The sequence below is a fragment of the Calypte anna genome, chromosome 4A (genome assembly GCF_003957555.1).
Source record: "Calypte anna isolate BGI_N300 chromosome 4A, bCalAnn1_v1.p, whole genome shotgun sequence".
NCBI lineage: Eukaryota > Metazoa > Chordata > Aves > Apodiformes > Trochilidae > Calypte > Calypte anna.
The window spans coordinates 30,275,337-30,289,854 of record NC_044248.1 but is presented as its reverse complement, the minus strand read 5'-3'; the positions used below and the strand labels follow the sequence as shown (position 1 = coordinate 30,289,854).

Here is a 14,518-nt window from a genome sequence, read left to right as displayed (position 1 = left end):
AAGAAACTCAGACACAGGGCAACTGAGGAAAAGGGGGATCCAATTGTATTATTTAGAGAGTCAGTCTTGTGAATCTCTAAAAACTAGGTGCCAAAACAACTCAGCATAGTCAGAACTAACCTATATAATTGTCCCTAATTCCAGAAGTAGAAACTTTGACTTCTAATGAATTCGAGGAGACACAAGTTCAGGGAAGAGATTGTAAAGATCATAATTGGTGTCATATCACTAATTCAGCATTTTGGAAATAGTCACTAGAAGGGAAAATGTCTCTCCTGAGATGACCAAAGAGCCTTGCCTTAGACTAGCTGAAGCATACCTTGTGCCATAGTATTTTACTTCATCTGATGTGACTGATGTGCTTAGCTAGAATATGATGTGTCCTCTCACACTCCTGCTCATGCAGATAAGTACACATTGGGGAAAAAGCCAACAGCCTTATGTATACATAGAAATATTTTCCAATGCCAGTAATTCATGAAGAAGTAAAGATAAAAAGTGCCTAACTAAACACTTAATGACAAAATAACTGGTACAAGATGTTCAAGATTCCTGTTCCTCTGCTATTTCAATAGAATCCCATCTAGGTGAGGGCCATCCCTCTCAGCCAGTTTTGTCACATCAGCTAGAAGACATAAATATGTAGGATGAAAACCTTGAAGAGACATCTCAATAAAACAATTTTTTTACACAATTTTTGTGATTTTTTAGGGGGTTTTTATTTATTTATTTTTAATGGTGTAGTTTAACTTGTAAAAAGACTCATACTGAAACAATTTATTTTAGGTTTTGCATAGCAGATTGATGATTAAATAGCCCTATTTATATATATACTGTGCCTGCTGCACTGGATCTTTAATACATTCAGGCTTGTTGGTTCAGAAATTCAAGGCAACTGAACATGTTGAAGTACTTATTTGTGCAAATCTCTGGATCATGCCATGCAGACATACTTCAAGTGTTTCAAAAATATATAACATATTTACTACTGTTGCTGCTTCTTTGCATTACTACTGTTGCTGCTTCTCTGCATTTCTCTTAGGGGAAGTGGTCCCAAGCCAGAGGTGTGGTCCTGTTGTACATTCTGATGTACAAAAACAGCTGAACTTCACTCTGAAGCGAAATTTAAACTATGATGACAGAAAATGGTAAGACAACTGAAATCTCCATTCTCACTTGGTAAGTATACTGGGAAGTATAACAAGGAGTGCACAGCACTAGTGGTACTATTAATGGCTTAAATCTCCTGCTATAAAAAAGCACAATGCCTTCACTGTTACTAAGTTGAAGTATATGGTGAAACTGCATGATTTGACATCATGAACTTCCTCATTTGGGCCGTGTTTTTATTTCCATGCAGATTTCTTATCAGCAAAGAAAAATCAGAAGTTTTAGGTTATCGTATCAAGAAACCAAGCCTGATCCCCATTAACACTTTGTAGATGAGAATCAATGCTGGTTCCCATGTTTGGGGAGAAAAAAAAAAAAAACAAAACCAACACAAAAAGCCCAAAAAGCAAACCAAAACAAAACCACCCCAAACAAATCTACTTGTTTCACTTCTGTTAAGCTTAGGGGATGGTGCATTTTCATTTACCACTGAATTAAATAACTCAAGTCCACCCAGATGCCTACTTGAAACTCAGACATTAGCTAGGAAATGGCCAGGGAAAAATGCTCTCCTTATATTGTGCTTCACATTAAGTGTATCAGACAGTTAGCCTGAAGTTCTGGACTGAAGAGGATAGTTGGTGTTAATTTTTCTTTCCTAAAGTTAAGTTCAATGCTTATCCTCCCCAGTCACCCTTTGTATTGTTCCAGTCGTTGTGATGGGTACCAAAGTAACAGTCCCTATACTTTCAGAGTGTAGAGGTGTTCAGCAGTGCAAAGTCCTGTCCAGCTGATGTCAAACTCACAGGGGTGTTCTGCAGGCACCATTCACCAGATTATTGTGGTAATGGTGGCTCTAGAGGACACTGAATCAAAACCAAGTATTTATTTCATATAAACTTATGAAAAATGACAAAGAGAGACCAAAGATGGATTTGAACTGATCACCTAAGAATGAAAAACTCCATATCCCATTGTACTGAGCTATCTGGCACTCTGCCTCATTCTCTAGCTCTGACTGGAGATCTGAAACACAGTAATTCTCTGCCAGAGGACACAATGTGCCTTCATCATGAAGAGAAATCAAGCAAAGAAAAACATTTGGTTCTCATGCAGGATTAATATTCATAAATTAGAGATGTCTTCAATATTGAGTATGATAACTTAACTGTAGCAGGTTCCCATGTTATTTCTTACAGCCTGCCTAGAAGGTTACTACTGAGAAACAATGACAGAAAGCAGCCAAGAGAAGGGCACTCAGCCTACAGCAGTGAGAAATTCCTTTTAAGAGTGCTAAATCTTTCTTATTAGGGACTAACCTGCATACTTCAAAATCATCAGACAAGTCATCATACAACACCGGAGGCTTCTGAACAGCATCAGCCAAATGGGGACTTGTTCCAGCAGATGCTCTGTTATCAGGGACTGCCAGAGCATCACTGCTGGAGCCTGCCTCTGCAAAGCACTCCTTTGGATCTTTACTGTGTCTAAGGAAAGACACAGGCTGCCGATCCGTGTAGCAGCTTTTGCCTTTGCTTTTCTCACATTTTCTTGAGGAAATCCTTGCTTCCTGAGATGATGCTGAAGACTGTGATTCCTTAAGCCTTGGAACCCTTCTTCGGCGGTGATTTGAAGTCGGATTCTCAGGGTCAGATACCTCTTGCTTCTTTCTTCCCGTTGTCCCCAAAGTGTCAAGTTCAACAGCATTATTGTTTGAGGACTCATCCTGGTTAGTGCATGATCTATGGTTCCTTCTGCCCCTCCTGGGCATTCTGGCTCTTTCTCTTGTTCTCCTCCTAGCCTGAGCCCACTGACTCTCATCTGAAGATGATGATGAATCAGATGCATTCCAGCTGGATCTTGTTGGTTTCGGGTGTAATTTACAGTCTTTTCCCTTTCCTTGCTTTTCTGTATGCTCACCATTGTCTCGAGTCTCTTTTTTCCGCCTAAACCTTCGTTTTACTTGTTTCTTACCAGACTCCCTATTAGACGGGGTCAGCACCATGACAGGGATTGCATTTTCAAGCTCATCTTCTGATAAATCATGCAATGCAGTAGGTCTAGACAAAGCAGTAAGCAAAGGAAAGGGGTGGATATGGTAAGGATGGGTGGAAAGAGAAAGAAATCACAAAAAATGGATGAAAATGAGAAGATGAATTTTAATAGAGAAACATGAGACTATAAAACAAAACAGAGAACCAGAACAGAGATCAAAAGAAAACTGAAGGCTATGTAAATTATGAAGTGCTAAGCAGAAACAAGAGCTACATATTATTTAATAAATACAACAACTAACAAGCATCAGCCAGACTAGAGTATTTTTTTCTCTGCACATACCTACAGATGTCCTGAGTAGAAGGGCAGACAGACAACCGAGACTGACTTCTAGGAGCTGTTCCTGTCGTAGGGCTGCTTGCCTGTTGAAATAAGTTAGACAGTTTGGAATCCTTGTCCATGAAATACATTGCAGATATTTTACTGCTTTGCCACATGATTACAAGATTAAAGTAACTGTTGCTGCTGTTCATAGCACGGTGTTGAACACAGGCAAGCTCACAAAATACAGGAAGTTTGACCAAAAGCAAAACCTTTTTTGTGGAACTAAATATGACTGAAGTGTTTCAGCTCTCATTTGCTCATGACTACTTTTTGTCACTGTTTGAGGAAGCAGCTTTCAACACTTGAATTTTCATTTTTTCATCTACTGTAAATGTCTGATGGGAAAGAATGTTGTTTTTATTTCATGCAATCAAACAACCATGGTGATTCAAAATGGAGTGAAGTGCATTTAAATTATGCTGAGTGATTAAGAGCACAAAGCTAACCTATGTTGAGTGTACTGACAGAACAGCAAGAAAATTGAAATATCTTTTAAAAGGTTTTCAAGGCAATCAGCTTTTCTAGAAGAACTCAGATGTGTTAAACTGATGAGCATGAGAAGAACAAAGGGCAAGCTGCCTGTCTACAGAGCTGATCACATTTCCCAACAGCAGGAGCAACATAAACCACATTTAGTGTGTGTCATTTTTGCTTTTAAGGTTGTTGATACAAGTTGCAAATTTAGTGGCTCAATACTTTCACTGAGAATACATTTTAATGCTGTTAAAACATTTCTAAAAAACATTTCTATCTGGCCTCACAACCTACTGGCAGCAAAGCTGCAGAGAATACAAATTTACATCCAAGGCTTTGTGATTCTTCAAAATCACCCACAAAGTATAGTGTTATGGGGAGAGGGTTCAGGATAAAAGCCATTCTTAATGTTAAAACCTTCCTTTAACTGATAAGGGAATTTCTTTTATTAAGCAAACCTATCCTACTGTGAGCACCACTATCAACTAGCGACAAAACACTTTAAGTGTAAGAGTTACACAAGATCACGCACCAGATATGGGGGAAGAATGGCTGTTGAGCAAGAGTACAAATAACACAAAGATGTAAAGGCTGTAACCCCAAGCTTTTGTACTAGCAAATCAAATTTAGTCACACGTAAGGCCCATAATTAAAATTATTTCTAGCTCACCTTTCATAGACATTTTTTGTCGTCTTAGTTTGAAAATTAATAGTACAAGCAAAAATAAATAAATACAGCAAGTACCTGCTGACACTTCACTTTTATCCAAGGCTCTTCACAGCCAGTATATTTCACACATAGGCTTCTTTGAAACACTGGTCACCACTGTGCATTTTTGCTTTTAATGGGATGGCATCTGAGACTTAAGAACAGTGCTTCTGCATGAAAACAATCTCTAGCTTTTGGAATTCAAGTAATACTTTTTACCTCTTGATGGGCGTATGTCACAGCACCAAAAAGATTACTAATTCTTTACTACTATTTCCATGAAAGGAAACTCAGATGTATGAAAACTAAGCCAACATGAGAAGTTAAATTGATAAAGCATCTGCACACAATCCTTATATTCAAATGTTTTTTTCAAAGCCTGGGATCACCAGAGAGTGAAGAAACACTAGCAACTATCAGTGAGAGAAATTGTATTTCATGTCACTTTTTCTACAAATGCAACATTTCAATGACACAATCTGTGAAGGAATATGAAGATTGTACATACACATTAGAAACAGATGGTTCATGTATGGTTGGATATATAATCTTTCTCCATGACAGGCTCAGTGATTAGTTTTAAGTAATCAGGCATACTTTAAGCTGTTTGCACAGCTACTTGATGAGAAAAGATGCAGACATCAGTGCCATGTTGGGCTGCATGTGAAAAAAAAAATCCCTCCAGACTAAACTGCAGATGAAGGACTACTGGAGAAATCTAGCCCTATAGTGTGGACTCCTGCACTCGTCCCCTGAAACTACTTTTCCATTTCTTTTACCCCTCACAGCTGCTGTATCTGTAACATTTCTTCTTGCAAGATCTGTGCACTTGGAGGTTTGGCTCAATCTTAAGCAGTGCTCAGGTCATTCCCATGCCATACTGACAAGTGTTTTGTCACCTTACTACAAGCACTTCCTTATGAAGGGAAGAGGAGAAGGGCTAACCGGGCCCAGTAATTGTACAGCAGGTCCGCACTAGTTAAGGAAACTTTCAGCAGTTATTAAAGAATTCATCTAAACAGTTTTTAAGAGGGTTGGAATCAAGACAAAAATTAAAACAAAGTTCTTGAAAAGTTTTTACATTTATTATTTGGTACTGGAGACAGATGGAAATCTAATTATTTAAAGATTAAATTCACATTACCATTTTGAATATTTAAATCTTTCCGTTTCACTCTTATCTGTGAGGAGGTCTGGACTGTATCAGCCCTGCTCACAAAAATTTATTTTCTAGTTCCTCTTGACTGGCATGATGAGGTTATGTAAATTGCACCTGACTTAAAGCACGGTTTATTTTCTTCTAAAATAATGTAAATCAACATCTTAAAAAGAAAAAAAAATGCTTTTTTCCTTGTTTGTCTAATTACTATCAAAGCAAACCTGATGTCTGGGCTGGGGAAAAGCCTATGCATTATTTAAGTCTTCAAAAACAAAGCAACAGAAGTCCCAATGCACAAGGTAATTCAGATTAACTATGAGCAAGTTTCATTCATTAAGTTTTTACAATACTATTTAAAATACTATTTTTGATTTTTATCTTCTTGAAAATAGCTTTTAATAGTAAACTGAACTGATGGAGTGATTTCTAAAACCATGAAAGTTAGTGTTTCTGATAGTTAGTTATCTGATATTCACTGACGGGCCTCACAAATACTGGAAAACCTTATTTGTAAAAATTCCAGTCTTCTCCCTGTAAATTAAATAGGAGTGGGAGGACCTGTTAATGTCCAGTCTGTCCTTTCTACCACATGTCGTACGAATATAATTATTCACATCTAGACAAGCTGTATTTAAAAACTTGTTGATTCAAACCCAGCTGGAAGCCTATTGCAGATCCCTAACCCCAAATCCCTTTGCTTTTTCACACTACCCATGTTCTGACAGCATTAACTGCATCTGCTTTCTAATGCCAGAAAGCCTCTGGGCTTACCTATTTTCTTAGTAACACTGCCTTTTAGTTATCTATTCTACAAGCCATAGAACTTTTTTGAAGTAGCATATCCTCTGAAGTTCATTCTCACAATGAAGACACCTGAAGAAGCATTTAGTCAGCTGGTGTATTTGTAGAGCACAGCACATGGCTTTAGGGAAGTTCCAGGTTAGATCTTTGAATGATGTGGTTGTACTTGTGCTTTCCTTCCTCTGCATGTCAAGGCAGGGTGATGAACACAAATATTTCCCTGAACAAGTTCCACATTCATTTGGCCTGTGCTGCCTTGGAGTCTCTGCAATGCTGTGCTACCACCAAACCCAGCATAAAATAAGACCATCAACCCTGCTCATAATACAACCTTTCTTTTAGTTTCAATCTTTACTTCTAGCTTTAAGCAACAAAATACAAAATCCTTCAAGCGGCAGCAAGTTATTTTAAAGGCCCATCTGACAAAACAAAACATGATCACTTGAATGCATACTGCCCACATCATGTCTGTCCAGCTCTTAAGGGATTGTACATACAACAGATGATGGAAATGGTCTCAAGAACATAGATCTGACTGCTACAATTGCTATCCCACTGCTATATTGGTAATTAGCACACTGAATATTTTGAGATACTGTGTCTAGTGAATAGAGGGATCAGACTGATGCTGTGGACTCCAATTCCACTTAGTAGGCAGCATAATGAAAAAAATTTTTAATAGTATTCTTTGAATGGATGTCTATGTGAGACAGTGTATTGGACAGCTCATTGGAATGGGAAAACTAAACAAGCACCGTACTAATTTTATCATAGCAAATTATATTAACAACATATTTTAATGTGGTGATTCTAGATAATTGATAATTGATAATCTAGATAATTGACAATTAATTTATAAACAAGGCAGCTCATTTCCCTATGCCATCAACATAAGGAAAATGCTTGAGGGATAATGGCAACTCCAGCTGATTAGGTTTGGCATTTCAAAAAAGCTGCTGGTAGTGAGAGACTCCCATCTTCTGAGAGAGTCACCATCTTCTGCTGTCTTGGTCAGATTAGATGAACTCTTTCATCAAGGATATGCAAATCAATCAAGAGACATAACAGGCCACTTAGCCGTAATTATTTTGCATATGTTCAACAGGATTTTATAGTACACTTTTTGAACAGAATACTAGTAAATATGGATTTTTTTCAAGACAAGCAAGATGACAATCATTTAACTGACACAAGGAGACTTTAATATGACACACACATGTCCATGTTGAAAGACTGGAGCAAAGACAGAAATGGGGCAGAGAATGAAGTTACAACTGATAAAAACAGTAAGAATTTCAAGTCAAGACTGCCTTTACCTCAGTATTCAGGATCTGATATAATTTTCCAGATAATAACAAAAAATTAAAGTCCTTGCTGACCATCTATTGCTTAAGCTGGCATCTTGAAACTAGTCCAAGAACATGAGTCAAGCTGAGCTCTTCTTAAGAAAAGAGAAGGACTTTGACTTCACAGAAAAGCTGAATAAAAACATGTTCCACAAGTGCAAGACATTCATATGTCAATGAAGTTAAGCTTTAAAATAACAAAGCAGATGTAATGGACAGCTGCTCTAAGATGACTTCATAGATAGCACCAGAAAGGCTAATAAGTCCTCATGTGACTATTCTGAATAAGGAAGGCCAGAGGCATTTCCAAAAATGCCTCTGTTTACCACACTGCTGAAGCAGAAAGTTGTAAAAACCAGAGGGGTGATAGGGCAGACAGGGACTATGACTAATGCTTTTATTCTCCTACCAAGTATACATTATGGCAGTGATGCATCATGGAATCCTCCAGATCACATCAGGCAATATAGTAAAAAAGATGAAACTTTGTCCTATTAGGATAATGGCATAGCAAAGAATGGATACCTTAGAAAATTAGAGCAGTTTGCATGGCAATGAGCTCAGCAGGAGAGCCAGTCTGTGTATTTTCATCTTAAAAATTCTGCTTTATAAACAATGTAGCTCTTTATGGAAAACATCCATCTTCATAAACTTTATGTGGATAATTTTTCATTAAAGATCAGTCCACAAAGTCTGGTCTATCTTACAAAGTGTGTCTTGATGGGAGAGGAGGGTTTTTTTGGGGGAGGGGTTGGTTTTTTTTATGTTTGTTTGTTTTCCCTTTGTTTTTTGTTTTTGTGTTTAGGTTTTGGTTTTGTTTTTCCTTCATTTTTTCTGATCCTTTATGATGAGGTTCCTGCTTTGTGCCCAGATCTCAGTTTTTATAGCCTGACTGATGGCTTAACAACTGTTAAATTAACTGTAATGATTTCTGCCACATTTTCTTCTACGGAACTGATTTTTGTAAACTATTCCTTCTAAAATTCTTCTCCAGTCCTTTTCTTTCTCTCCTGTATTCCTTCTACCTGCCTCTGAAGACAAGGAATTAAGGGAAAAGTGACTCAGAAGGAAAGAGAACAATACCATTCAGCACCTTTAAGAGTCATTTGACCCTTTTATAAAAGAATGTGAAATCTAAAGACTAAAGCAGGTTTGCATTCCATCAAAATAAAATCAAAATTCAAGGATAACACAGATAATTCAGCGATGTGTTTACAAAAGTGGAAATTATATATATGCAATACTCATAGAGTAAGCTTGTATAAACACAAAGTTTAAGGCACTTCACACATCTCAAGCATATATGCAGTTCTGTTTGGCTGTGTGAATGTGGCACATTTAGGTGCACCCAGAATACACTGTTGGCAAGAACTGTGATTTAATAAAACATAACCTGTGCAACTGTACGTATTATTTTATGCATACAATTGCACTATTGTCTGTATTCCCTCTCATTAGAACATGAGTTTAAAACAGGTCATGTATGTCCAAGAATAAATTGAAAATGCATTATTTTCTACAAGTTGTCCCCTGAAACGAAGATGTATTTAATGCAATTTTATTCAGAAGTTCAAGTACCAGGTAGATTTAGGTAAATAAGGTAGTAATAACTCTTGTTAAGCTTACTGAAAATAAAGAATAAATTATATGTCCAAGGCACAAAGTTTTCTTCAGATAAAGAAATAAAACATTTATATTTCAGAGGGAAAAAAAAAAAGGTGTAGCAAGTTATTATGCCATTGTATCTAGTTCTAGTTTTTCGCCTTTCTCTGCTTTATATTTTGATGAACAAAATACTCTTCACTAACTTGTTTGCTTTGTTGTTGGGGAAACAGTTCAGAAATATACAGATTGTGAACAATCCTGACTTATTTCAGCTTGGGCTACAGTGGGTTAATGGTTATTGAGGCCTAGTTACAGGTTTCTAAAAATGAGCTAATGGGAAAGAGATAACTAATTGGCAGCAGAAGAGAAAAATAATTATGTGAGAAGAGTGGTTCCATGAGAATGGAATGTGCAATTGGAATACAAAGCCACCTGCATGATATGATGGTGTAAACAAGGCTTCTCTATATAAGTGAGTGCAAATTGTTCATAAAAATTACATATGATCATATTGATGAGTACATGGAATTCTTAAGCCTCCGCAGACTTTTTTTCCCACACTTTGTGCCATTGTTTTTTACAGTAAGAAAATAATGAAGAGCTAAATGACAGGTTAGTCTTCATCTTTGATATTAATGATTCTGTTTATGAGCAAGAAGAATAACTGAGATGACTAACATAACATTTACACTCATATTTTAATGCCAGTTTTGTATATATGATATTATTCACTGGAACAGCATTTTCAGAGGCTGACATTTTGCACTTTACAAAAGCAAGGATCTGTTTTTTTATTGAATTATTCTTCTTTTAAGCTTTAAGATTTTTTCTCAGTTGCTCATGACAGTAATCTAGAATCTAAAGCTGGAAAGGATGGAGCTACATGGTTCCTTGAAAAATAAACCCTACCAATCTGGAAGAGAATTGTCATTTATGATTACTGTGAAACTGCCAAAGAACAATAACAAATGTGGATCAACTTTTAGCAGTGCAGTTCCCTGTAGCAAAACGCAAAGGGTCATACAATTGCTCTTTAGGATTCAGCCAAGAAACAGATATCCTGGAGATGCTGCAACCCTCTTTCAAGCTATCAAAGTCCATAACATAAAGATTTTTTAAGAGATCATTTAAGATCCCTTAAGCTTTTTCCACCATAAAACCAATCATGTAGGCTTACAATAATTCAGACAGAAGATATTACACATTCTATGATAGTATCACTACCAAAAACCATGGTGTTATGTTAATCCATTTAAAAAAACACATAGTGTGAAACAGCGAGCTATGCTTCAAGTTGTATAAACCATCTAGACTGTGACACAGGACTCTTCATACACTTACCTCATACTGAGAGAGGGTGAAAAATTAGAGTATCAAAATCCATGCAAGAGAAAATTCAATTTTAATGGAAGATATTAAATGGAAATTTGTGATTCAAAATGATAAAATTTTGTATTACAGGTTACATTGATAATTAGTTCATGAAATATTTTTCAAGATCATAAACTGAGTAGATGAAATCAATAATGAACAAATTGGCAACAATAAATTTTTCATCTAAAACTTTAGTGGGTACTACTTTGACATGCTGCTTCTTTCTAGATTTTGCTTATATCTTAAGGAGAGGAACCCAATCTGACTTAAGAAATCAATATAAAAATTGCATAAACATAGAGAAAATTGTTTCCTTCTTTCATTTCTCTGTTGTTTTTCATATTCTAAATTAGACCAGTGAATTTTATCACACTGGTATTCCTAAAAATTCACTTCAATTCTTCCTGATGTAATTCAGCAGAGTTTTATTAGAGGGATGCTTCAGAGACTTGTAAATAAAGTGTTCTAACACTTGCTCCAGGTTTTTGAGAAGCAATTGAGCCAAGACAAAAGCAGGAAATTTTTTCCAAGACTGAGATTCTCTGCACTAAAAAATAAGCCCAGAGTTCCCATTAGATAATTTCAAACCTTAGTGTTGAGAGAGCATGCTTCTCAAAGGAGCTCTTGTATCATAATTAACATGCAAAAAGATAATTACACTATGTTAGACATAATTCTTCCAGAAAGCATTTTAACATAATCAGGTAGCCTCAAAAACACATATAAGCATAACCTCTATGGACTGTAGTTCAAACAGAAGCTTTGTTTCACTGGTTAACCACAACAGAAAGATCCACCAGATCCTTCTTAGACTAGCATTCCTCTTAAATTTTACAAATATTTCAGAAGACATAATAAGCTTAGGAAAAAAAAAATCTATGGTGTACAGAACTAAGCACTGACAAACAGCTACTGAACAAAGTCAGGTCCAGATGAGGGCCATGAAGACAATCAGAAGGATGGACTGCTCCTACAGAGACAGGCTGAAAGAGTTGAGGTTGTTCAGCCTGGAGAAGAGATGGCTCCAGGGAGACCTTATAGAAGCCTTTCAGTACCTAGAGGAAGCTTATGAGAAAGATGAGGACATACTTTTTAGAAGGTTCTGTTGTAGTAGGACAATGGGTAATGGTTTTAAAAGAGGGTATATTCCAACTAAAAGTAAAGACAAAATTTGTTACAATGAGGGTGGTGAAGCACTGCGGCAGATTAAGCAAGAGGTGGTAGATGCTCCAACCTTAAAACATTCAAGGTCAGGCTGAGCAAGCTGATTAGTTGAAGATGTCACTGCTTTCTGCACAGGGGTTGAACTAGATGATGCTTAAAGGACCCTTCCAAGCCAAACTATTCTGATTCTTTCATTCCCAACATTAGCAGGGCAGAAGGCAAGCAAACCTGTTTATTGATAAAATCTAGGTTATTAACAGAAGTGTAGCAGAAATAATAGACTGATAAATCTCCCTAATTTTCTCTGCTGGGAAAACCAACTGAAGCACTTGCCCTCAGAGTTCCAGAGCAGTTTTATTTATAAACTGAAGCAACTGAAGTCCCAGGCAGACACTCACTGAAAACAGCAACAGTGACTGTCAGCCAGGAGTATCAGCAAACAGGCAGATAGAACTGGGCAGAATACAGATAAATACAAAATGATGTGTCACTACTTTCAAAACCCTGCAATTAACTCAGTGGATATCCCACAAATGGGATATTTAAGGTTACTGCAATGAGCTGGAAAAGAACAGAGATGAGTCAGCAAATTAGTTTGAGAAAATGCTATCTCTCCCTCCTACCTGTTGAGAAACATGGGGTAGGCATGGTACAGGAGGGCCAGGGGCAGGAGTGGTAAAGTACAGAGTGATGGGGATAATGGGTAGTGGGAACTAAAGCCCTACTGCACTCAGTTTTCACCGTTCAAGACCTCTTGCTCACAAATAAAATAGAAACTGATTCAGTTCTGAGTCATTAACAGAATCAAAGTCTAGGATTTTGCTTTAATCCTGCCATATTGATGAAATACTCCATTATATCTGTAGAAAGCAAAATTACTCTTACACTCTTACAGGTAGAGCTACATAATTTTATAGTTATATTCAAATAATCTGTAAATATTCCAATTGCTTTAATTTTATACTAGTACATGTAAAGAAATACAATAACCTATTTTGTTCAATTATGAGTATATATTATTGTGGACTTGGAAAATAATTTTTTATTTAACTATTTCAAGTTTTGCCCATTCTAGAATGGTTTATTATTGAAATTCTTATCAGAAACATATGCAAGAAAAGAAAAGCCTTTGCAACGTGTTGAATTTCTGCACTCTAAATGGGAAGCAAAAGCGAATTGTGAGATTGAAGCATGGATTTTTTTCTTTCCCTCTAGGGAATATTGGATTTCAAAATCTAAGTTTATACTACCTTGCATCTGGCAAATAACAGACTAAACCTAAGCCATTACTTCTCACTTTGTCTGGATAAGACAAGTTCAGTGTTCAACAATTAGATTTAATGTGTAATAGCATATAATTCAGAGTTAAGTACCTAGTAAGCAAAATTGCCCAAGGATACACTGCATAGCACAGGTGTTCTCTGAATAAACAGTTTAAAAGCATTATGAAATATGAATCTGCATTTGCGGAGTCTTTGCTATATGGATGGCATACACAAGAGAGCAGCTACTAAATTTAACTCTCAATGTGGCCTTTTTTAGCTTTATCTAGTCACTACTATGTGTCTCATGTTTGTTATTATATTTATGCTTAGTCGCAGAGTAACCCATACAACAGCCTTAAAAAAGCTGAAAAGGTCATATTAGAGCAGCAGAGATTTACAATAATGGTATGTACAGACAGGCATTTAAAACTCCTATTTAAAGTAATGCATACAACTCACTATGATCAAGCTTGGAAGTATATAACTTGGAAAAAATAGGCAGCAAATCAGGAAGAGTTTCAGCCATATCCTACAACAGCCTTGATCTATTCTACACATTTTTCCCTACATTTTTTTTTCCTTCTTAACATAAAATAGCAAAACATTTAACAAGTTTCCTTAATTTAAAAAACCACGGGGTTTTTGTTGGTTTTTTTATGGCTCTGAGAAGAAAACACTTTTACAATGTGTACCTCAGAAGCAATAATATTGTGGAGAAGGGGCTTAAGAATACTGTGCTTGCACTGGATGCAAAATAATTTATCTTTAGCTACACACATAATACATGGTAGAGGTTTAGGCTGTGATTCAAACAATCGCTGGTTTTATCTTTCACCTCCTGCAAACCCTGGCGTTTTGGCACAGATTCCAGCCACATCTGAAGCAAAAATGCAGAACAAAGGGGGTTTAAATCAGTACAAATCTTATTTTGCATTTTACTAATGCAAAGTTTCCTGAAAACTAAAAACCACCTAGATATAAAGTCCTGGCTTCAGTGAACCTTAAATCCCTGTAAAAGGCATTCAAGAGGTCAGTAGGAAATGATGACACATTCAGAGCTTCACACATTACAGGTATTATTTGGGTTGCACAGGAGGAGAAAAATCAAGCAGCAATTCCACCTTAAGCCATA

The 14,518-nt window shown here is 36.6% G+C and overlaps 1 protein-coding gene across 1 annotated transcript in view; it reads right to left on the bottom strand.

The window, feature by feature from the left end:
* MARCHF1 (membrane associated ring-CH-type finger 1) overlaps window positions 1-14,518 on the bottom strand; it is an 81,463-nt gene that overhangs the window by 29,750 nt on the left and 37,195 nt on the right. The window contains exon 3 of the mRNA XM_008493820.2: window positions 3,448-3,527. Coding sequence (XP_008492042.1) covers window positions 3,448-3,527 — 80 coding nt within the window. The remainder of the gene's footprint in view (window positions 1-3,447; window positions 3,528-14,518) is intronic.